We start from the raw sequence: 24,999 nt of genomic DNA, 5'->3' as shown, positions 1-24,999 counted from the left end.
GCTAGTAAGTGTCTGAGATTGAATTTGAACTTGGTTCTTCCTGACTCCAGCTTTAGTACTCTATTCACTGAGCCACCTATTCACCTCTCACTGATGAATTACACATCTGCAAACTGATATTTCCTTGAAATTATTTTAAAATTATCATTCTGGTTATTATGCCTTTCAATTTATACTTTACAGGGAGGATGGCAGAGCAAAGATGGAGGAATCAACACATTTTTCTCTGGCCTTCTCTACTTCTCACACTAACTACAAAACCAGTTTCTGTATTAGCTCTGGACCTGCAGAACCCACAAATATTAGGAATACAACAAATTATCAGCAGAAGATAATTTCAAAGATCACCAGAAAAGGTCTGTTTCAAGTGGAAACAGGAAGGAGGCAGCTAGTACAAATACCAGCACTGACAGTGCAGAGTCCCAGGGCAGCACAGTCTCCACATGGGGAGGAAACAGACCTTTTCTGGTCAGAAATGGGAGGGAGCCAGCCTAACACAAACAGCTGAGTACAAACGCTAGTAAAGACAGCACAGAATCCCAGGGCAGTGCAGTGTCCAGAGGTGGTGCACATTCTGTGGGACAGAGAATCTATGACAGGAAACAGACCAGAAAAGGTCTGTTTCAATCAGAAATGGGAGGGAGGCAGTGAAACACAAGCAGCTGAGTACAAATGCCAGCACAGATAGTGCAAAGTCCCGGGGCAGTGCAGACTCCCTGGGATGGTACAGATTTTGCGTGGCAGAGAATCTAGGGAGAGGAATCTACAGAAATCTACAGCAATGTTGGCCACTCTATCCTGGTTGCAAGCCAGTAGATAGGGAGAGAAGCTATAAAACATCCAACACAAACACAAAAGAGCAATAGTGAACCCTGAAATGCCAGAATCTCACAGATTCTGTGGCCACACACATCCAGCACCAGGAGTGAATCAGCACTGATCCAGTGCAGCTGCCACCGCTTGGAAATTCTTCCCTTCCCTAAAGGCACATCTTAACTTTTTAAAATAAATGAATAAAAATGTAAGAGGTCTCTGACAACAGACAGTGAAAGAGAAGAACAGATTTTGAAACCTGAGGAGACTAAAAGCAGATTGTCTCCAGATGAAGCCCCAAAAGGTGATATAACCTGATCCCCATCACACAAAGCTCTCCTAAAAGAAATTAAAAAGAATCTTAAAAGACAGCTAGAAGAAAAATGGGGAAAGAAAATGAAAAATTTGGAAGAGAGTTTGGAAAAGACAATACAGAAAGTATCTGAAAAAAATTCACTACAAAATATACTTAGTGAGATAAAAAAAATAACTCATTAAAGGATAGATTTGATAAAATGGAAAAAGAAATTTTTGTTCAGAGAAGAAGATGGGCATTCAATGAAACTGGTGAATTTCATTTATTTTTGATGAAAAGACCAGAGCTAAACAAAAAAAATTTGACCTCCAAATATAGAACTCAAGAAAAGCATAAAAAGGTAAAAAGAAAAAAAAAACTCTTGAGAACTGTATATCTGTATTGGGTATACATTCAGAGTACATGTATAATCTGATTTTACTCTTATAATATAAAAAGGAAACTAGAAGTGGAAAGGGGAATGTATAGAAAAAAAAGGGGGAAAGTAGAAGTAAAATGAGGGAAATTACATCTCAGAGATATAGAAAACATATGATAATTGAGGGAAAGAAGGAAGGATGACAAATATTGTATGAATTTTACTCTCATCAAATTTGGCCCAAAGAAAGAATATTATATATATTTATTTTTACCAAGAAACATCTCTCATAGAAAAGTGGGAGGGGAAAGGGGAAATAGAAGGGGTAGGCTAAAAAGAAGGGAAAAGAGAAATAGTAAGGGAAAGGTATAAGAAAGAAGGAGGGTTTCTAAAGGGCGAGGACTGTTTGAGGCAAGTAGTGCTCATAAGTAAAATTCTGGGGAAGAGGGAAAGGGGAAGAGGAAAGAGAAAGATATAATTTGGGGTTAATAATATGGCACGAAATACAGAATTAGTAGTTTTTTTTTTTTTTAATTTAAATTTTATTTTATTTAATACTAACTTTGTATTGACAGAATCCATGCCAGGGTAATTTTTTACAACATTATCCCTTGCACTCGCTTATGTTTCGTTTTTTCCCCTCCCTCCCTCCACCCCCCTCCCAAGATGGCAAGCAGTCCTATATACGTTAAATATGTTGCAGTATATCCTAGATACAATACATATTTGCAGAACCGAACAGTTCTCCTGTTGCACAAGGAGAATTGGATTCAGAAGGTAAAAATAACTCGGGAAGAAAATCGAAAATGCAAATAGTTCACATTCGTTTCCCAGTGTTCCTTCTTTGGGTGTAGGTGTTTCTGTCCATCATTTATCCATTGAAACTCAGTTAGGTCTCTTTGTCATAGAAATCCACTTCCATCAGAATACATCCTCATACAATATCGTTGTCAAAGTGTATAATGATCTCCTAGTTCTGCTCATTTCACTTAGCATCAGTCCATGTAAGTCTCTCCAAGCCTCTCTGTATTCATCCTGCTGGTCATTACTTACAGAGCAATAATATTCCATAACATTCATATACCACAATTTACCCAGCCATTCTCCAATTGATGGGCATCCATTCATTTTCCAGTTTCTAGCCACTACAAACAGGGCTGCTACAAACATTTTGGCACATACAGGTCCCTTTCCCTTCTTTAGCACCTCTTTGGGATATAAGCCCAATAGAAACACTGCTGGATCAAAGGGTATGCACAGTTTGATAACTTTTTGGGCATAATTCCAGATTGCTCTCCAGAATGATTGGATTCGTTTACAACTCCACCAACAATGCATCAGTGTCCCCGTTTTCTCGCATCCCCTCCAACATTCATCATTATTTTTTCCTGTCATCTTAGCCAATCTGACAGGTGTGTAGTGATATCTCAGAGTTGTCTTAATTTGCATTTCTCTGATCAATAATGATTTGGAACACTCTTTCATGTGAGTGGTAATAGTTTCAATTTCATCCTCTGAAAATTGTCTGTTCATATCCTTTGACCATTTATCAATTGGAGAATGGCTTGATTTTTTATAAATTTGAGTCAGTTCTCTATATATTTTGGAAATGAGGCCTTTATCAGAACCTTTAATTGTAAAGATGTTTTCCCAGTTTGTTGCTTCCCTACTAATCTTGTTTGCATTCGTTCTGTTTGTACAAAGGCTTTTTAATTTGATATAATCAAAATTTTCAATTTTGTGATCAGTAATGGTCTCTAGTTCATCTTTGGTCACAAATTTCTTTCTCCTCCACAAGTCTGAGAGATAAACTATCTTATGTTCCTCTAATTTATTTATAATCTCATTCTTTATGCCTAGGTCATGGACCCATTTTGATCTTATCTTGGTATATGGTGTTAAGTGTGGGTCCTTGCCTAATTTCTGCCATACTAATTTCCAGTTATCCCAGCAGTTTTTAATCAAATAATGAAATCTTATCCCAAAAGTTAGAATCTTTGGGTTTGTCAAACACTAGATTGCTATAGTTGACTACTCTGTCTTGTGAACCTAATCTTTTCCACTGATCAACTAATCTATTTCTTAGCCAATACCAAATGGTTTTGGTGACTGCTGCTTTATAATATAATTTTAGATCTGGTACAGTTAGACCACCTTCATTTGATTTTTTTTTCATTAATTCCCTTGAGATTCTTGACTCAGAATTAGTAGTTTTAACTGCAAATGTGAATGGGGTGAACTCTCCCATAAAATGTAAGCAGAGAGCAGACTGAATTAAAAGCCAGAATCCTATAATATGTTATTTACAAGAAACACATTTAAAGCAGATCAATGCATACAGAGTAAAGGTAAAAGGCTGGAGCAGAATCTATTATGCTTCAGGTGAAGTTAAAAAAAAAAAGGCAGGGGTAACCATCCTGATCTCAGATCAAGCAAAAGCAAAAATTGATCTAATTAAAAGAGATAAGGAAGGAAACTATATCTTACTAAAGGGTACCATAGATAATGAAGCAATATCAATATTAAACATATATGCACCAAGTAATGTAACATCTAAATTCCTAAAGGAGAAGTTAAAAGAGGTGCAAGAAGAAATAGACAGCAGAATTCTAATAGTGAGAGATCTCAACCTTGTTCTCTCAGAAGTAGATAAATCAAACCACAAAATAAATAAGAAAGAAGTTAAAGAGGTAAATAGAATATTAGAAATACTAGATATGATAGATCTTTGGAGAAAATTGAATGGAGACAGAAAGGAGTACACTTTCTTCTCGGCAGTTCATGGAACCTATACAAAAACTGACCATGTGTTAGGACATAAAGACCTCAAAATCAAATGCAGAAAGGCAAAAATAGTAAATGCATTTTTTCCAGATCACAATGCAGTAAAAATTACATTCAATAAACAGCCAGGGGGAAATAGACCAAAAAGTAATTGGAAACTGAATAATCTCATCCTAAAGAATGAATGGGTAAAACAGCAAATCAATAATTTCATCCAAGAGAATGACCATAATGAAACAACATATCAAAATTTGTGGGATGCAGCCAAAGCAGTAATAAGGGGAAATTTTATATCTCTAGAGGCTTACTTGCATAAAATAGAGAAAGAGAAGATCAACAAATTGGGCTTGCAACTTAAAAAGCTTGAAAAAGAACAAATTAAAAACCCTCAATCAAATACCAAACTTGAAATTCTAAAAATACAAGGAGAGATCAATGAAATTGAAATTAAAAAAGAAACTATTGAATTAATAAATAAAACTAAGAGTTGGTTTTATGAAAAAAACTTTGATAAACCTTTGATAAATTTGATTAGAAAAAGGAAAGAGGAAAATCAAATTGTTAGTCTTAAAAATGAAAAGGGAGAATTATCTACTAATGAAGAGGAAATTAGAGCAATAATCAGAAGCTACTTTACCCAACTTTATGCCAATAAACTAGGAAAACATTTTTACATCCAAATGATTTGATAAAAGCCTCATTTCTAAAACATATAACTTACTAAAATTTATAATAGTTCAAGCCATTCTCCAATTGATAAATGGTCAAATGATATGAAAGATAATTTTCAGATGAAGAAATTGAAACTATTTGTAGCCACATGAAAAAGTGCTCCAAATCACTGTTGATCACAGAAATGTAAATTAAGACAACTCAGATATCACTACACACCTGTCAGATTGGCTAAGATGGCAGGAAAAGATAATGACAAATATTGGAGAGAATGTGAAAAAACTGGGACACTGATACATTATTGGTAGAATTGTAAATGGATCCAACCATTCTGGAGAGCAGTTTGGAACTACGCTCAAAAAGTTATCAAACTGTGCATACCCTTTCATCCAGCAGTATTACTACTGGGCTTATATCCCAAAGACATATTGAAGAAGGGAAAGGACTGGAATGTGAAAAATGTTTGTGGCAGGTCTCTTTGTAGTGGCAAGAAACTGGAAACTGAGTTGATGCCTATCAGTTGGAGAATGGCTGAATAAATTGTGTATATGAATGCTATGGAATACTATTGTTCTATAAGAAATAACAAGCAGGATCATTTCAGAGAGGCTTGGAGAGACCTACATGAACTAATGCTAAGTGAAATGAGCAGAACCAGCAGATCATTATACACAGCAACAAGACTATACGTCGATCAATTCTGATGGATACGGTTCTCTTAAACATTGAGATGATTCAAACCAGTTCCACTTATGTAGTAATGAAGAGAGCCATCTACACCCAGAGAGAGAACCATAGGAACAAAGTGTGGAACACAACACAGCATTCTCGCTTTCTCTGTTGTTATTTGCTTGCATTTTGTTTTCTTTCTCAGTTTTTCTTTTTCTTCCTTCTTGATCTGATTTTTCTCATACAATAAGATGACTGTATAAATATATATCCACATATTGGATCTAACATGTATTTCAACATATTTAACATGTATTGAATTACCTGCCAGCTAGGGGAAGGGTTGGAGGGAAGGAGGGGAAAATATGGAACAAAAGGTTATGCAAGAGTCAATGTTAGAAAAATTACCCATGCATATACTTTGTAAATAAAAAGCTTTAATAATAAAAAATAATAATAAAAATATAAAAATGTATACTTTACTACTCCTATTAACAATAATGTAGCTGATATTTACCTATAACTTCACAAATCACTTTTCTCATAATACTTTAAGGTGGTCAGTACAAATATTGCCATATTCATTTTATAAATGAGAAAACTAGTTTCCATCTTACCTATAACCATATCACAAATATATATATATATATATGTTTCCTTTTAACTCTTCCTTTCTCAATTTGAATTCTATTTCTTCTTGAACTTGGTGAATACTAAGTCTTTATTCTATATATCCTAATAAAAAAAAGCTGTTCCATTTCCTTGAGCAACTAAAAGTAATTATCTTCTTTGAAACTTTAATAATACAGTTTGATATAAAGCACTATAAAAACACAAAGCAGTATTATTTATTGCCGTATAGTTTCCAAAATAGCATGCAGTATTCCAGATGTAGTAGGGGTATGGTCCAGCTATGGGAACTTCAATGATTTGAGCAAATGGATTAGACAAGACTTACTTCCTAAAAAGGTCCATTGTGATATAAGCTAATCTCCCCTACGTAGACTTAATTTCTTTTCTATTAGTAAATAGATGCATGGAATATTTTTAACTGCCCTTAGTGGCTTGAGGAAATCATAAATCACAAAGTAGAAAAACACCCTTTGAGGTAACCTGATTTTACTTTTATTATTGTATATCTAAGAATAGTAAGACAAATATCTAAGGATACCTAATTTCCCAGGGGCAGGGGCCGAGACAGAGCCACATCTTACTCCTGGTGCAGCATGTCTGCCACCATCATCAGTATTCAGCTATTTTTTAATCCTCATATCTTTTAAGCACCTAAATTGTTCTTAGAAAGAAAATTTGTCATTAAACTATGTTAACTATAAAGCAACTTTGTTGCCTTTGAAGGAATTTTTTTTTTGTTATTATGAATAAGACTTTAAAAAATATTGGCTAAATACCAGGAGAAAGAGAGAAAAAGAGGAGGAATCACTTAGGTTGTTACAAGTGTAATTCTTATTTGAATGTAAGGAAAACAGTAGCAAAAAAACCCTAAACTTGTAAAACTGAATATCATGTGATTAAAACAAACTTTAGAGTTGTAGAAAGTCTTAAATGAAATTATCACCTCCTAGTTTCTGTAAGTTGTGGCTTCTTTAATACAATTGAAGATTGCATTAGCTTTGGGGTCCTCAAACTACGGCCTGCGGGCCAGATGTGGCAGCTGAGGATGATTATCCCCCTCATCCAGGGTTATGAAATTTCTTTATTTAAAGACCTACAAAACAAAGTTTTTGTTTTTACTATAGTCTGACCCTCCAACAGTCTGAGGGACAGTGAACTGGCCCCTTATTTAAAAAGTTTGAGGACCCCTGATTGAAGTCAAAATATTTCATCAAATTACACAGGTGATTCATATTGAGTTTAATATCCACTAATCGCCCCTCCCCCCCACCAGACTTTTTGGGAGTGGTGGTGGTCATACACCCATTTTATTCTTATAAAAGTTGAGGTTTTTAAAACTTAATGTTCTTACTGAATTACATGGTTTGATGGTACTATGGCATAGTGGTTTGAGAGGAAATATTAGAACCAGGAAACCTTGGATATAAGTCATGGATCTATTGCCTATGTGAAAAAAACAGCAAATCATTTGACAAGCTTTTCATTATAACAGACAATATTCTAAAACTAAAAGTTACAGCTAAGTTGCTGATTCACACTGATCCATATCAGGACTTCTTTGTACAACAATGAAAATATAAATCTTAAAAAAAATACCCAGTGCTAATTGTACAAGTCTCTAAAAACTCAGACAAATTGCATTTTTGTTTTCCTTCTCAGTTTTTTTTATCTTTTTTCTAGATGTGATCTTTCTTGAGCAACAAGATAACTGTATAAATAGGTATACATATATTATATTTAACATATACTTTATCATATTTAACATGTATTGGACTACCTGCCATCTAGGGTAAGGGCTGGGGAGAAGGAGGGAAAAAGTTGAAACAGAAGGTTTTGCAAGGGTCAATGTTGAAAAACTACTCACGCATATGTTTTGTAAATAAAAATTAAAAATAATATAAATAAATAAATAAATAAATAACTTAGGCAAAGACTCTGTATTTACAATTAACAATTGTTTTCAGGAATTAATGTGATTTGGATGTGTGCCTACAAGGCTAAATGTAGTATTTTTATTGTTGTTCAGTCGTAACAAGTCTTGATGACTCCATTTGAGATTTTCTTTGCAAAGATATTGCAGTGATTTGCCACTTCCTTTTCCAGCTTATTTTACAGATGAGGAAACTAAAAATAACAGGAGTAAGTGACTTGCCCAGGATCATACAGTGAGTAAAATATCCAAGGCCAAATTTGAACTTTGGTCTTCCTGACTCCAGGTTCAGTACCCTAATCATTGCACTATTTAGCTGCCATAAATATGTTACCTTCTAAATAATCTACAGCTTCTCATTTGTTCAATGAAATAAACTTCTATACTTGAAAAGTGATTAAAATTCATTTAAAAGCTAATTAGTAATAACCCAGGAAGTAATAGGATACTGGGGAATACTTTTTTAAAAGGCATAGAATTTTAAAGCTGCATAGTACTTTCACTTCACCTAGTTTAACCTCCTCCATTTTACAAATAAGGAAATTGAGGTCCCCAAAAGACATATTACCAGTCCAACTAAATGTTTATATTTTTACAATAAAAAATTGCTATACTAATACTTTCCTTTAATAAATTATGACTAAAAGTCATTTTGCATATTTCTTTATTTGTCATCACAGCCAAAAAAATGACTTAAAAATGAAATAGATGACATATTAATTGATAGGAAATGACTGGTAAGTGATAGGAAAACAATTTTCAAATAACCTTTCTGAAGATAATATAACTCACTTGCTAAAAGAATAGCAATCAAAAAACAACTCCAACTAAACAAAACTAAACCACTCCAATCTAACCTAATCATACAAGTTGTCAACACCAAAAATGGGAAACAAAGAGGAAAAGTGCTGACACAAATTGAACCATTTCCTAATAATTTTAATTAACATAAAATAATTATCATAACAAGGTGACCAGAAGAGCCTTGAGATGACTAATCATCAAACACTGATTTTTTTCTTTTTTTGCCAACAAGAGTGATATGGAAGTCAAGTATAACAGCACCCAGGGAAATAAACTCATCTGTAAAATCCTACAGCATTGTGAAAAGACAGGTACACTGATAAATGATGTTACTATAGATTGGTAAAGCCATTCTGGACATACATTTGAAATCATGCAGAAAAAGTGGCTAAAATATCTATATTCTTTTACTCAGAGATCCTACAAAAGCCAAAAACAGGAACAACGATAGAACATATTTCAAATTATGCATAGTGGCACTTCCTGCAGTAGCAAAAAGCAGAAAACAGAATCTGTGCCCATCAACTAGGAATGGATAGAAAAACAAACCAAAAAAATATTATATATGAGTGGTATTATATATGAGTGGAATAGAACATTCTTGTGCATTATGAAAAACTGAATAGAATGAATTCAGGGAAACATGAGATTTGCATGCACTAATGCTGAGTTGAAATAAGCAGTATAGAAAACAATATGCATAAATACCTACAAAAATGTCAATGAGATGATCACTAAAATGAAGTTGAACTTAAAGTAATTGAAAAGTCAATGAAGTTGCTAGAGGGAAAATGTAGAGATTCACAAAGGGGAAAAGAGACATGCATTTTCACTTTAAAAAATGAGTTTTATTCTGATCCCAAAGAAAGACTCAATAAAATAGGAGAAAGAAGCATAGAGAATTCTGTCATGTAGAGAGGCATCATGGCATAACATAAAAACATTTGGAATTTGGAATTATAGATCAGATTTGCATTATATTAATATTATATCATATTTATATTATAGACCAGTTCAAATTAGTTTTGGCTACTTTGCAACAGGGTAAATTACTTAATCTTTATAACTCTTAATTTTTTCTTTGCAAAATGAGGGAGAATCTCAAAATTCTATGCTCTTATTGGAGATATAAAATTATTTTTGAGGCCCTAAATCCAGAAATAGTTTTCAATGACTTACTATCAACCTAAGAGCATTTTACCAATCAGTGATTTTTAAATCTCATGCAGGATCCAGTTGACATGTATGATATAATTTTCTTTTAAAAAATTGTTTATGATGGAAACTTATTAAAGACATACTTCTCCCCCACCTCAATTTGAAGGTTCAATGAGGTGATTAATATGGAAATTTCCAACTTTGTAAAGGTGAAGAAGTAAAAAGAAAAATAGGATGAAGTTAAAATGAACAAGTGCATAATTACCAACTGGGGGAAAAGGAGCAATTCACCAAGCACATGATGGGGAAAACCTATCTATTTTCAAATATGGCTACAAAAGATAAAGAACATTAGTAGGCCATGAAATGATTATCCACAAAAAATGACTACTTTTGTGTTCCTTGAGGTCAAATCCAATTTAACAAAAAACTTCCAAAGTTATACAGTTCCTACTGAAAGACTTGTGACACCTCCAAAAGACTCTGCTTTAACTTCACCAGTGGCACAGTGTTCACCACTTCAAAGGCATTCTGTTTCACTGTGGAATAGTTTTAATGGTCAGCAAGTGTTCCCTTCTTTTTATTTGAACTCTAATTTACTGTAATTTCTACAAATTGTTCTTCATTCTACCTTCTAGAAGAAAGGCCATCTATATAGCAACCTTTCAAATATTTGAGGATGGCAACTACCATGGACTCCCTAAACATTCCAGTTTCTTCAACTATTTTCATTAAGGATATGATTTCCAAACTTTTCTCATGATCCAGATCACCATCTTTTGCATGCTTTCTAGTTTGTAAAATGCTTATCTCAAAATATGGTAAGGGGAGCTAAACATAATATTCCCTATTCTAAACACAGTTTCTTGAACTGGATTACTTACTCCCTTTTTCTGCATGCTTGACTTCTGTTCATGTAGCTCAAGATCACCTTAACTTTTTTATTAGCTATATTACAATATAGATCTCTTTGAATTTGTAGTCAAGTAAAGACCCTACATTGTAATGTTCTCTGGTTTGGTTTTCTTGGGGTCCCTAGGAGCAGCCTTTGTTTCAGTTCAATAATCACCACAAGAACAGCCAGGTGTTAAAGTCCAAATCCTTTATTATCTCCTTCCTGCTACTGGGCAGCTTTCTGGAGAGCCTTTCAAACGGGCCTTGGTCTCAATGAGGGAAGTGCAGGAGGCCAGGCCAGCCACCAGGAGCCTGACTAAAGGTGAAATGAATTCCGGTCTCCTTAGCTCCGAGAACTTTTTTATGCACTTCTCCTCTGTGGCTCTCAGTCCCTGCTTATATGCTCCACACTAAGTATAAACCAATCATTATATCACTAGGAAACCATTATTTCTTGTAAGATTAAATCAATTGTGCTGAACCATGCTATATCTAGTTTAACCATTGTCTCATCAATTACACTTAGTATCTTGTAAGCATCCTTGTTTCAAGTTCAGAGTTCTGGCCCAAAACACTACATCTTGTTGTTGTTATCAGGCCAGATCTCTTCCATCTTACACCTAGTACAATTTATTATTTTTAATCTGAAACAAGGACCTTACATATTGTTATATTTCACCTTAATTTTGGCATGGTTTGCTAGCCTAGAGCAACTAGGTGGCACAGTGGATAGAGTGACAGTCCTGAAGTCAGAAGGACTCATCTTCCTGAAATTAAATCCAGTCTCTGACACTTCCTAGTTGTGTGACCTTAAGTCATATAATCCCGTTTGCCTCGGTTTTCTTATCTGAAAAATGATCTGGAGAAGGAAATAGCAAAACACTCCAATATCTTTGCCTTTAAAAAGTCCAAATGAGGTCAGGAAGACAACTTAACAACACCATTTAGTCTGTTACAATTTTTAAAAACTCTTATTCTGTCATTTAACCCATTAGCTTCTGCCTCTCAAATCTAGCATCTGCACACTTGATAAAAATATTTTCTGTATTACTAATATGAAAGAAACAACAACAAAACTGAGATATATCAGGTCTGAGGACAAAGTTGTGTTACATTATATTGGAGATTTTCCTTCAGGCTAATATCAATCAATAATTAATATTCTTTAGCTACAATGCTACCTAACTTTACAATTATTGGAGCCAAACTTTCTCCATCTTAAAAACATGGACTTTTAAAGCCAGAAGGGACCTTAAAGATCAACTAACCTAGGTATATCATAAAGACCCAAAGTTCAAGAATCTTAGTGACAAGGTGGCAGCAGAATCAGCCCCAGTATCAATGTTGGCAGATTCCCTGTAACAAAGAACAGAAAATGCACCTGTCATTTCCTGATTTCATGAGTTTCTGAGAAGAATATTCCTCTACCCAGGCTTATCTGTGCCTTCTCTAAACAGGACAGTTTCAGAGAAATATCTACAAGATTGAGAAATTAAGTGACTTGCTCAGTCCCACAAAGTCAGGATATATCAAAGGCCAGGCACATATGTGACAAAACTTTGTTTTGAAAAAATCTATATATCTGTATCTATATCTATCTATCTATATCTCTATCTATTTATCTATCTATCTATGCCTTTGATATTCTATAGCTGTTGATGGAATGGATCAATGTGGTATAATGGATAAAGTACTAGGGTCTTTAGTCAGAAGGACTGATGTTTGTTATTTCAAATCCGGCCTCAGGTACTTGTTAGCTGTGTGACCCTGAGCAACCTTGTTTGCCTCAGTTCCTTCATCTGTAAAACAAACTAGAGAAGGAAATGGCAAACCATTCCAGTATCTTTGCCAAGAAAACCCCAAATGAGATTACAAGTTAGATATGACTGAAGCGAACATTTCAGAAAAGTGTGTGTATATGTTTGCCATGACTTGCTCTTAGCTAATTAATGGTGACTCCCAATGAGCACTACTTCCTTTTCTAAGGTCTCACAAACTACCTATTTACTAATCCATTCTGTATTTTTTTTCAGAGCTCAATAACAAATTGTTCATATCTGGTTTCTACTTTTTGCCATTTTTCAAAAATTGGAACATCATTTGTATATCTCCAGTCTGTCCACACATCTTCTATTTTTCATGTTTTCTCAAAAGTTTAACCTAGTCATGTTTCAGCAAGAGCAACAATAAAAATCATTGTCAGGAATCTAGCATGCAACTTCTCTTGGCCTAATTAAGATTTTACTAAATTAAGATTTTTCAGATATATTCAGATACTAGAGTGGTTTGCCATTTCCTTCTTCACCTCATTATATAAATGAGAAAACTGAAGCAAACAGGGTTAAGTGACTTATCCAGAATCAGTTAGCAAATGTCCAATATTGTATTTGAACTCATGATTCCAAGCCTAATGCTCTATTCTTCAGACCACCTAGGTAGTATTGCAGTACGATTATAATGCATATGTTATTTCAAATTAAATCAGTACTGTGAAAGTAAACAGTTGTTCTTGTTTTAAAATAGCATTGACTTCTAAAGAACATTTTCATCACTAAGTTATTTTCAGACAATTAGAGTGGCTTAATAAATAGAAAACAGGTCTCAGAATTAGAAGGACTTTCCTGAGTGCCAGTCCTCCCTCTTATGCACACTGGCTTCCATCAAAATAAAAATCCAAGTGTTTTTTGCATATTGAAAATTTTGTAAAACAACATGAAAGGTCTGTTACTCTACACTGTCAGAAAAAAAGAATGTGACTGTCTTATTCTTTTCATGCTGATATGTGTGTTTGTGTGTGTGTGTGTGTGTGTGTGTGTGTGTGTGTGTATTATTAAATTGCTGTTTATTTCAGGCAAGAGTGGATGGAAATTTTGCCATCATTTGCAAATACTTTTATAGCTAAAATTATTTTGTAGCACAAACTGAAAGAACACATTAAAGAAGATATTAAAAACAACATTTAAACAGAATATAGATGCTTTAGTATAGCAAAGTGGCACAATTGATAGAACATTGATCCTGGAATCCAGACCTGAGTTCAAATTCAACCTCAGATACTTACTAGTTGTGTTATCCTCCTGGACACATTATTTAATTATGTTTGCCTCAGTTTCCTCATCTATAAAATGAGCTGAAGAAGAAAATGGCAAGCCACTCTGGTATTTTTGCCAAGAAAACCTCAAATAGAGTTACAAAGAATCAGATGTGAAACAACAATAAACAAAAGATGTTTCAGACTAGCAAGATTATTATTTGTGAGTCTACAAAACACAGCTCTTCTACAGACAGTGGGGAAAACCTACATTTTCACAGAATTAGTAGTGTTTGCAAATAATTGATCATGCACAGCATGATAACATGATAGCATATTCACTGGAGTTTGGAAAAACAATATATCCATCCTTGCCAATGTGCAAATAATTTACATGTAAAAAAACAAGGGAAAAGTCTTTAACAGATACTTAATGTCTTCTAATCAACTTAGAACTAATTTTTTAGCAGAACTGACTTTTTTATTATTTTGTTTTAATATAATTAGAAGAAAAAACTAAAACTAGACATTCATTATAGAATGAATTTTTTCACATTTCTTCTATTTTACAAATATGAATATAATGAAATTTTGAATGTCTTAAATTTTTAGAAAAGCTGTTTTTTCTTTGGACTGGAAAAAATTTTAAAGCCATTCCTCTTTTTTACTGAGTACATTTATTCTTTCTAATTGCTTTTCAATAATAGAATTAATCTTATGAATTTGTTGGCATGTGAATTTTTTTCTTGTTGTGGAATGCCAATTTGTGATTTGCTTTTATTCTTTCAAATGCAATTAGCAAAGCGATCTAGTCCCTGAATGGGCCTTTTCATTTGGACAAATTACTCCTGGCCAACAGTAAAGAGAAAGGGACTGGGGGATGGGGAAGAAAGCCCTCCAGCCTGTTCTTATTCTGATGGGACTGGAAAGCCACAAAAGCCTACTAGTCACCAGTCAATGACCCTGCTTGCCTGATGTGGGGCAAACACAGCTCTGCACATGTTGCTTTTTTGGTTGTTATTGCTATTTTCTTTCACTAGCTTTGCTGAATAGCTAACTTTCAAAATTTATTTCTGAGGTTACTGTCCCCATTCAATTGGATAGTGAACGTAAGACAACAGTGTGGGGAAGGACTTAGCCAAGTCTGGAAGGATGATCTGATCTGGCAAATTTCAAGACTGATGTCACCTTCTACCTTCCTTTTTTTGATAATTGCTGTTAAAGTAAGAATTTCCAGCTTCAGAATCTATCTTTGTGTTCCTTTTTCTGACTTAAGGAACTTAGTATATTTTTTGAAAACATTTTGGTTTCCAAAAGGTAATGTCTGAGCTAGCTAAACTATTTACAAAACCTTACCTCTGCTCACATTCTTTGGCTAGATAAATACTCTGGCACCTCATTCTTCCTTCTCTATATTTGGAAGCATCAGAGGATGGGTAAGAGAGAATTTTCACACACATCCTTACTCACTAACAATACTGGTGTGCATCAATCACTGTTGGAATGTTTGTTTAATTAGTTAAATTTTCAGCTTTTCAATGAGAAGAAAAAACAAGTTATGGGTGGCCAGCTAACCTCAAAAGAGCAAATATCCAAGGTTATAAAATCATCCCTGCTCAGAATACTTGGTTAGAAATAAAAACAGCATTTACCAAATTCTCCCTTAAGTCAAGAACAGAGGTAGCATTAAGAAGGATGAAACTAAGTCTAAAATCAAAATCAAAATATTAAGGGGGTAACATTATTTAACAACAACAAAAAGTGGATTTTTCATATATTTTGTAACCAAAACATTATTTCTAAACCTAAAAAAAATTAGCACCCAAGACACACGATAGAGATCACACAGGGCATTATTTGAAAACCTAGATCAACTTTTCAATACAAAGCTTTACACATCCAAGTTGCACCATAATTAGCTAATTGTATAAACAAAAGTATGTTCTGCATATGCTGACAGTTGAATGCTACACATCAGTGTCCAATTAGAAGTGAAAGAAAACCTAGTCTTTTGTATTTTAAAATATGATCAGTGAACATCTCTAAAGATATGTTCTGGTGTAATATTTTAAACAAAGCATTAAGCATCCTTAGTTGTCTCACTCTTCAAATTCAGCCCTTTAAGGAATACTTTTAACTCTGATAAAGCTTGGTATCTGACTAGTTTTGAATTTTCATTCATTTCAGAGCTTTTGTTTACATTATATTGGGGCTTTTCAACTGAGGACTTCAAGAATCTTACAAACATCTGCAGGAATAATAGAGCTAATATGATCTAACAGATAAAAAGCTTCAGATTAGTAAAAGCAATTCTAAACTTGTTTCCTTTAAGAACTGAGTTTCCTTAGCAGAAGAATTCTGTTCAGAGTTTACTGAAAATACTTGTTTAGATCTAAGTCAGAAAATCAACTTTCTACAGCTGCTTCTCTTCAAGAGATTAAAAGTAGCTAAGGTTTCCTATAATGAAAATCCTCTCTAACAAATGTATTCCTCCTCTCTTCTCCTCACAATGTGCCTTTGCTTTCTTTTAAGAAAATACTAAGGGGCAGCATTATTTAACACAACAAAACATGGATTTTTCATGAATTTTGTAACCAAAACATTACTTCTAAGCCTAAAAAAAAAAAAAAAAACACCCAAGACATATGGTTGAGATTACATAAGGCATTATTTGAAAACTCTAGATCAACTTTTCAATACAGAGCTTTACAAATCCAAGTCGTACCACAATTAGCTAACTATAAGTAATTAGCTTCCTTCACATATAAAGTGCTTTCAATAGTAGTGTATTTTCCTACAATTGGGAGAGGGGAAAGCAGTAAAGCAAAAGAGGGAATAAACATATAAAACCCATAACACATTAAATAGGGATTGTTTTAAATGATCTGTTCAAAAATTCCCTTTTATTACTATCCTGTTCTCATCTTCTTCTTAGTTAATCTTTTTATCCTGACTCACAGCTGGTTTAAAGTCTTGGCATGCCTTCTGTTCCATTAAACCTACTCAAATCAATTTCCATAGTGGAATCTAAGACGATATTTGTTTCGACAGTAAATCTCTAAAATACACAAAAGAATTTTTTTTAAAGTTTTTGCAAAAACTATTTGGAGAAGGAGCACTTTTAGCCAGGTAGTCAGAGACTATACTCTCTTTCATATACAAAGATGATAAACTCACCATAGTTGGGGTCTGTATTATTTTTCTGGTTAAGTCACAACTGATTTGCATTGATCTGTAAGCTCTCTCAATTTTTCTTGCTTTATGATAGGTGAGTGACGAATTCAACAGCACCAAAAGCATGTCTTTACCTTCATCATTCTGCTCTAACTAACCACATACTGATATTCATGTTTAGGTATGAAATAATAGCTATGTGAAAAGTGGTTGCACAGAGAAGGATGAGTAATTATTGTATCTCTAAAAGAAGAGAATAAGAGAAAAGAAGCTTAAATCTTCAGCTGGTGGGATATGGACTAGACTAAAAGAGGAAATTTATGGTGGATTATTAAAATACTGGACCAGGCTACCAAAGTAGGTTACAGAATTTCTTTCCCTAGATATATTTAATTAAAACATCTAACTAAAAATAAAATGGTTATTTAGCCATATAAAATGATGCATTAATCAAATTAGCAGCAGTGTAATGAACTAGAAAAACTTAAGACACCATACAGACTGCTATATCTTCAACACTATCACCCTGCTTTGATTGGAACAATTTTTATAATACTGTTTCTTCTACCACCATTCATTAATATTTCTAGTGACAAGATTTATGGGCCATGGCCTGCTATTGACAATTTCCAGAATTCTTTCATTTCATATTTTCTTTTTATTCCTCACTTCATTTTTAAAATATAAGAAGAAAAAATATTTTCAATAGGCACAATTTTAAATAGTGTAAGATAAAACGATACCACTATCGCATCTCAGGAACTTTTCACATTCTTGGAGGACACAGAATTGTCTATACAAATGCTTCTTAAACTTTTTCCACTCATGATCCCTTTTCACACAAGAAATGTTTACACATCCCAGAATATATAGGTATATAAAATAGAGATACAAATCAAACATTTACTGATAATAAATCATAATTTTGTGACCTCCACACTTAGTTACTTGATTGTAGATGGAGTCATAATTCATAATCTAAGAAGCTTTGCTCTACATAACTCTGTTTTCTGTCTCTATTTCAGTCTCTGTGTGTGTGTGTGTGTATGTGTGTGTGTACACAAAAGTGTACTGTGTATATATATGTATATATGTGTATACATACATATATGTGTGTGGGTATGCCATATGTGTATATGAGATAAGATAAAAGCAACCACTGTCTAGAGTTTCTTAAAAATAATAAGGGCAACACCATCTGTGTGCACACTAACTGACCACAGTCATGTTAAAGGAACAAAGAGCTATTGCCTCACAGATGCTTGTGAAAGAGACCTCCTGCTAAATGATGAAAAACCAAGCCTGCAAGATTCTATTCCTTTTGTCTGGGCTACTTGGGCATTTTTTACAAATGCACTGGATTTATTCTGCTACAGCATAAATTGGCTTAGATTCTGCTAGCAAATCCAGTATATCTGACTGTTAGACACACATTTACATGTTATTTCACTAAGGAGGTATAAAATACAGCTTCTGGGTACTTTCATAGTCTAGTATCATAGACTTTTATGGATCCATTTCATATTTTCAAAAAAATGTTGAAAAACTGTCTAGTTGACCCTGTTAACTTCATCTGGTCACTATTATCAAAGGACCTTCATTTCTATGTCACAACTCTGACTATCAAATCACAGGCAGCTGATACATTTTCAATAAGAGCTGTCATGTGAACACAACAGTTCCTTTATTCCTATTAGTAGATCCCAAGTAAGAGAGAACTGGGGTGGAAAGAAATGGGTGAAAGGTGGGATGATAGATATTATAATTAGACCAAAACTTTAAAATAGTATTAAACTCAGTAAGCTCTTTGGTTTGTGACACCCTCATTTGTCAGACTGTGTCCACAGTTAATCCATTAGCTTTGCCAAACAGGCTGTTCTCTACAATATGCTAAGCAGTAACAATATTGCCTGCCCAGTTTGGTCAACCTCAGCCAGGATAAATAAACCTCCTGATAAAATTCCGACTTTCTGAAGAAAGCTATGTGTAACATATTACTGCAATGACCTCACTGCCAGAGACCGAATACAGTAAGTATAGATCTTATATATAATTTGATCTGGCCACAGCTAGTCAGAATATATTTTCAAGTATGTTGTTGAGTCATTTTTCAGTAATGTCTGATTCTTTGTAACTCCATTTGAGGTTTTCTTGGCAAAGATACTGGAGTAGTTTGCCATTTTCTTCTCTAGCTCATTTTACAAGTGAGGAAATTGAGGCAAACAGGGTTAAGTAATTTTTGGCATTTCTAATTTCAATGTCTTGTGCTACTGCCCCAGTCCAGTTTTTATTATACCACAGGTGAAGATGATATTTAGTAATTCCATATGATCATTGTTATTTGATCAGGTATGACTCTTTGTGACCCCATTTGGGTCACACTGTAGTGTTTTGCCATTTGCCTCTCCAGCTCATTTTATGTGTCAACAGGGATAAGTGATTTGCTCAGAATCACAAAACTAATAAGTGTCTGAGGTAAGATTTAAATTCATGAAGATGAATATTTCTATCTCTAGGTCCAACACTAGCCACTCTACCATCTAGCTGCCCCTATTTTCAAGTATAACACTAACCAAAATGTAGGAAGCCAACTAACTTTTCACAGCAAAGATTAAAATACATCATAAACTATCCAAATTATTTATTTTCCCCTTTTGATGGTCCTTGCCATAGGGTTCTCCTACCTCCCACTACTTAATTTCATCCTAATTTCCATTTCAATTCCAGATTCCCATCCTCAGCCTTTAAGGGTAGTTGCTTATTTTCCATCTTGTGATTTCCCCTTAATATAAATATGATAGGTAAGTTATGGAATCTTACTTACAATACAAGGACTACAAGTAAGTCCCAGGCTTTCATAGTCTAATAAGTATTGAAGACAAGGAATGCAATTAAACATTATGACAATCAGAGACTTTTTTTTTAAAGGAAGGAGCTATCATGCATGCTGGGGTTCACAGAAACAAAAGACGCTCCCATACCTTCTGGAGTCACAGCACTAGCTAGCATCTAGCTCAGTCATGCTTAGTTAGGCATAGAATAAATATTATTTGATTATGTAATAGAAGAGTATGGATCATTTAATAAGCATTGCTTGCTCTACCTCACATGCAACAGAGAGAGCAGGTTACAGCAGAATCAGGAGACATGGAAGGAATCTTGTTACTACTATATGTATGTGAGCACAGGGTACGGAAGTATTATAATTCTATGTTAAAGCCATGTGAGTGTGTGTAGGAAAAACATTTCAGCTTATATTTCCAGGTTAGCTCAAATGTAGGAGCAGAGCTTATTGTTAGAAGTAGCAGCATAGTACAGTAGAAGAGGTGGAATTCAAGTCATGTTTTCTTCAATAATAATATAGACATTATACATACTAAGAATTAATGAATTTCTCCGGATCTGTAGCCTCATCTGTAAAATGGAGGATTTTTCCAGCTTTATTTTTCTGTAGTAAGAGCTAATCTTTGGCAAAACTATAGGAAAGGCCTTTAAATTCAGGGTGTCATCAGACATAATTAAAGGCCATCCCAGTGTAAGGGTTCTCTGGACTTTACTGTTGATGGGAGAAAATTCTGATTTTAAAATAATTTTGTTTAAGAATAAATATTCATAAGAATGGTAGAAAAGCCATAATATTTAAAAAGGAAGAAGAAATTCTGCACTAATGTCTGTCTGCTGGATGGACTAGGTGACACATCTTTCTCTATTTTCTGTTTATTATTTACTCCTACAGTCACCCTTTAATTATCCCACCAATGGAGAGAAGTAATAGTATAGCTTATCCAAAATAGCAAGTAGTTATTTATATTTGACTTGGGAAAGTAAATCCACTACAAAAAGTCATAATGCATTCCAAACTAGGTTTTGCATATACTATTATTAAAATTAGATTATACTCCCTGAATGTGTGCCAACTGATGACTGTGGGCAATGGACCAAAAGTCTGTTGGGTGACATTAGGAAACCAGCCTTTGGTCAATATTTACCTATTAAGCATCAAATCACATGCAGATAATTGAGAGAAGACATTATGTTGCTTTCTAAACAACACTTTATAGAGGATTTTCAACAAAATGATCAAATGACAATGTTTGTAACATGTTTTGAAAACTTTAAGTCTCTCTATAAACATTAACTATTATAATACTTAAGTACTTTTAAAAAGCTATTGTTGGGGCTTTCTAGTCAACTAATTGAAATCACATAATAGCAGAATCCTAAAAATTGAAATTTCTCTCCCTTTAGGACCCCTAAGAACTGAAATTGGATTCCCAATCTTTTTTGCTGCTCATATCTCTTGACTTTCAGTATTCTCTGCTTAATGTGAAAGGAAATAAATTCTAGAGTTTTCCATGTATATATAAAATATTATAAAAGAGATTAATTTTTGATAAAGATAAGTTTATTTGATATATGACATCGCTTGATAATCCAGAAATATTTTCCCTAACACTTTTATTTTTAAAATGGTTCAATAAGATCACAGAATTGATTACACAACATTCCCCATAATTCTTTGACAAACTTTTTGTTCCAAATAGGAATTTGCATATCCTAGAACCCTAAAAAAATCAAATACTCAAGCTCCTTTTGTTATTATCAGTCTACTAGAACAAAGGACTTTAAAGAATGATAAAAAATAAAAGAATTGATGGTTTTTCCTATGTTACATAAATCTACTTGCTTCAGCATACAGATTATTACAAGTACTTGCCTTTGTTGCTCTTATACTAAGTATTATTATTTAACACAGAGAGTTTATATTTTGTCTAGTGTTATATAAACATGTTTATCAGTCACTGGATCCTATAATCTTCTATGAGATAGAAAAGTAATAATAACAACAATAGCTCACATATATTTCAGTTTAGAAATATTGCATTCATTGTGGACTACTTGCATTTTTGTTTTTCTACCCAGGTTGTTTTTACCTTCTGAATCTAATTTTTCTTGTGCAACAAGAGGACTGTACGGATCTGCATACTATAAGATATACTTTAACATGTTTAACATATATGAGACTGCCTGCCATCTAGGAGAAGGAATGGAGGGAAGGAAGGGAAAAGTTGGAACAGAAGTAAGTGCAAGGAACAATGTTGTAAAAATTACCCATGCTTATGTTCTGTCAATAAAAAGCTATAATAAAAAAAGAAATATTGCATTCATAAGGAGAAATAACAATTTTTTAGACCTGTGATTTAGGGAATTCCTTTTGAAAAAACTCTCTCTACATATATATATGTATGTATTAGGTTAAATAACAATTTTATATATATATATAGATAAATAACAAATATATATATATAGATAAATAACAAATATATATATATGTACATATATATATATATATATATATAAAACATATATATGATTGTTATGTAACCTAAACTATTAAGAGAACTTCCTGGGACACTAAGAAGTTAAGCAACTTCCCTGGAGTCATAGAACACTTAATATTGGAAGTATCCCTTGAACATTATTTCAATCATCTCTCCATTCATTATGCTATGCTGCTTTTCTTAGAATCAGTTGATCAATCAATTTTAACTGACAAGTACTTAGAAAGCACCTGCTATATGTACTTGGCACAATAATGTATTAGAATAGTATATATAGTACTTGGAAATTTGCAAAGTATTTTTCTGACCAACAACCCTGTGGTATAGGTAATAATAAAAATATTATTATCCATTTTACTGATAAGAAAACTGAAGCCAAAAGCTACTTAACTAATTAGTAGCAGAGTCATGATTTGAACCCAGCTATGTTATAGTTTTGAATTATACTCAAAGAGGTTAACTTTAATTCAAATTATTCCTAGACTTTATTTAACAGACTATATTAGCCTATGAGAAAGACTTTCTCTTCCAGTTTCTAAAACTGCTATATGAAATGATCATTGAAACCAACTTCGTGAACTATATATATGAGCATTAACAGTTTCACATACTTTAACTCAACCATCCAAAAAGCCCCACTGCTCTCTTAGTAAGCTGTGAAAAAGGCTTTTCAAATAAGATTTTTAAAAGTCTATCTTAGCCATATTATTTTAAAATAATAAAATATCTAATGGAAATTGTCTTAATAACAATATAGTAGATAAAATTAGGTGGAAGAAGGGGCCAGAGTTTTCATGTGTTATATCTTGGTCAAATTTTTTCAGCTTTCTATTTTTCAGTTACTATTTGTAACTTTTTGAGAACAACACTTTCTGTGAGATATGCCAATTTGTCTAATCCAGGTTTGAAAAATTTATCATCAATATTATTCCTTGGAGACTGGTGAAATTTGAAGAGTTTGTCTTTATATCTGTAGAACCTAGCAATTGTGTAGCTCACAAAATGTAGATAATGAATAAATGTTTAATGAACTGAATTGAATCAGTATAGAAAGCACCCTATTTTCTTCAGAAGAAATATTTTATGGCAAAAAATGGGACACATGAGATAAGAAAATAGATAAGAGAAGAAAATAGGCAAGCAGCAAAGTTAAGAGGAGGAAAAAATGTACCAAAAGACAGAAAATGTTAAAACCATATTTCTCTCCTGCTGCTAAGATTTAGAAAATGAGGCATGACAGAAATGTGGAATTCCTTCTTACATCTTCTCCCTGCTGAATAGGGAGATGAGAGTGTCTAGAGAAATCTGCTCTGCATAATTGAAATCACACAAAAAATACATTTTTTTTTCTGTTGCAGTTAGAAAAGTGTGAGTGAAGGATGGGAGGACAGAGGAGAAAAGGAAGGTTGACCAACAAAAAGTACTCAGATGGTAACAGTGAATTTCAGACTTGACCCTAGGAAGTCCCAAATGGTTTAGAATAGTCGACTTTGTCACCTTTGATTTAATTATATGACTGTTTTCGGGCTATTAAGGTCTAGACTTATAATCAAGTACTTACGTAATCCTCTTCATTGAGTCCTTGTTTCTCAACAGAACTTTTCACCTCCATGGAAAACTTCTCAAACTCAGGTTTCACTGTCCTCAGTAGAGTAACTGTTTGAAGGGATGAGTACGCTTGCTTAGCTTCAAGGTCGTGTTTGTCTCCTCGCTTCCACGAGCCATCTCCTACAGGAGAAATAAAAATATTTACAATTCCAAGCTAGTCACCATAAAGGAACCATTTTCCTTTTAGACTGCCCTGAGTCGCCACATTCTGCTTTCTTTCTGTAGTAGCCAAGCTAAGAGGCATTGTCACAGTTTTGCAATTAGTTAGAATGTATCATTGTGGAAAACATCTGATGACAGGCGGCTCTTGAACAAAAAAATAGATTTGAACTGGGAAGAGAAACAAAGGATTGTTGATGCAATTGCTTGTTAATAATCCCATAAAGCCAATTTCTACTCATCGAAATTTCAAAACCAAAATCCTTTTCCTGTCTTCTTAAATAGAAATCATTTGGAACCAACTAGAAATTTGATGAAAGTGTAACTGTATACTAAATTATTTGTGTTATATTATATAATTGTGTCTTGAAACATCACACTATCACAAATGTACACAGAACAATATATCTATATATCAAAGATTTATTTCCTCTCTCTACCACACTGAAAATGCCTATAACTTGGTAGATAAATATTAGCTTTCTGAGGCTCCCATTAATTAAGCAATAAACTCAAAGTACCTCAATTTCCTAATCTATAAAATGGAGATAATAACCTACCTAACAGGTTATTAATGAAGTTAGTGAAATAATGTGTGCAAACATTATATAAATATCAGTTATTGTTAAATGATTTGTAGGATTTGAATATAGG

The 24,999-nt window shown here is 33.5% G+C and overlaps 1 protein-coding gene across 2 annotated transcripts in view; it reads right to left on the bottom strand.

Moving 5' to 3' along the window:
- The window catches only part of NPR3 (natriuretic peptide receptor 3), an 81,162-nt gene that overhangs the window by 34,081 nt on the left and 22,082 nt on the right, over positions 1-24,999 (bottom strand). For both annotated transcript variants that reach the window (XM_051969536.1, XM_051969537.1), the window contains exon 3: positions 24,140-24,306. In XM_051969536.1, coding sequence (XP_051825496.1) covers positions 24,140-24,306 — 167 coding nt within the window. The remainder of the gene's footprint in view (positions 1-24,139; positions 24,307-24,999) is intronic.

This window comes from Antechinus flavipes, chromosome 1 (assembly GCF_016432865.1).
Source record: "Antechinus flavipes isolate AdamAnt ecotype Samford, QLD, Australia chromosome 1, AdamAnt_v2, whole genome shotgun sequence".
Taxonomy (NCBI): Eukaryota; Metazoa; Chordata; class Mammalia; order Dasyuromorphia; family Dasyuridae; genus Antechinus; species Antechinus flavipes.
The sequence above is the reverse complement of the archived record's forward strand: the minus strand, read 5'-3'. Positions and strand labels throughout refer to the sequence as shown.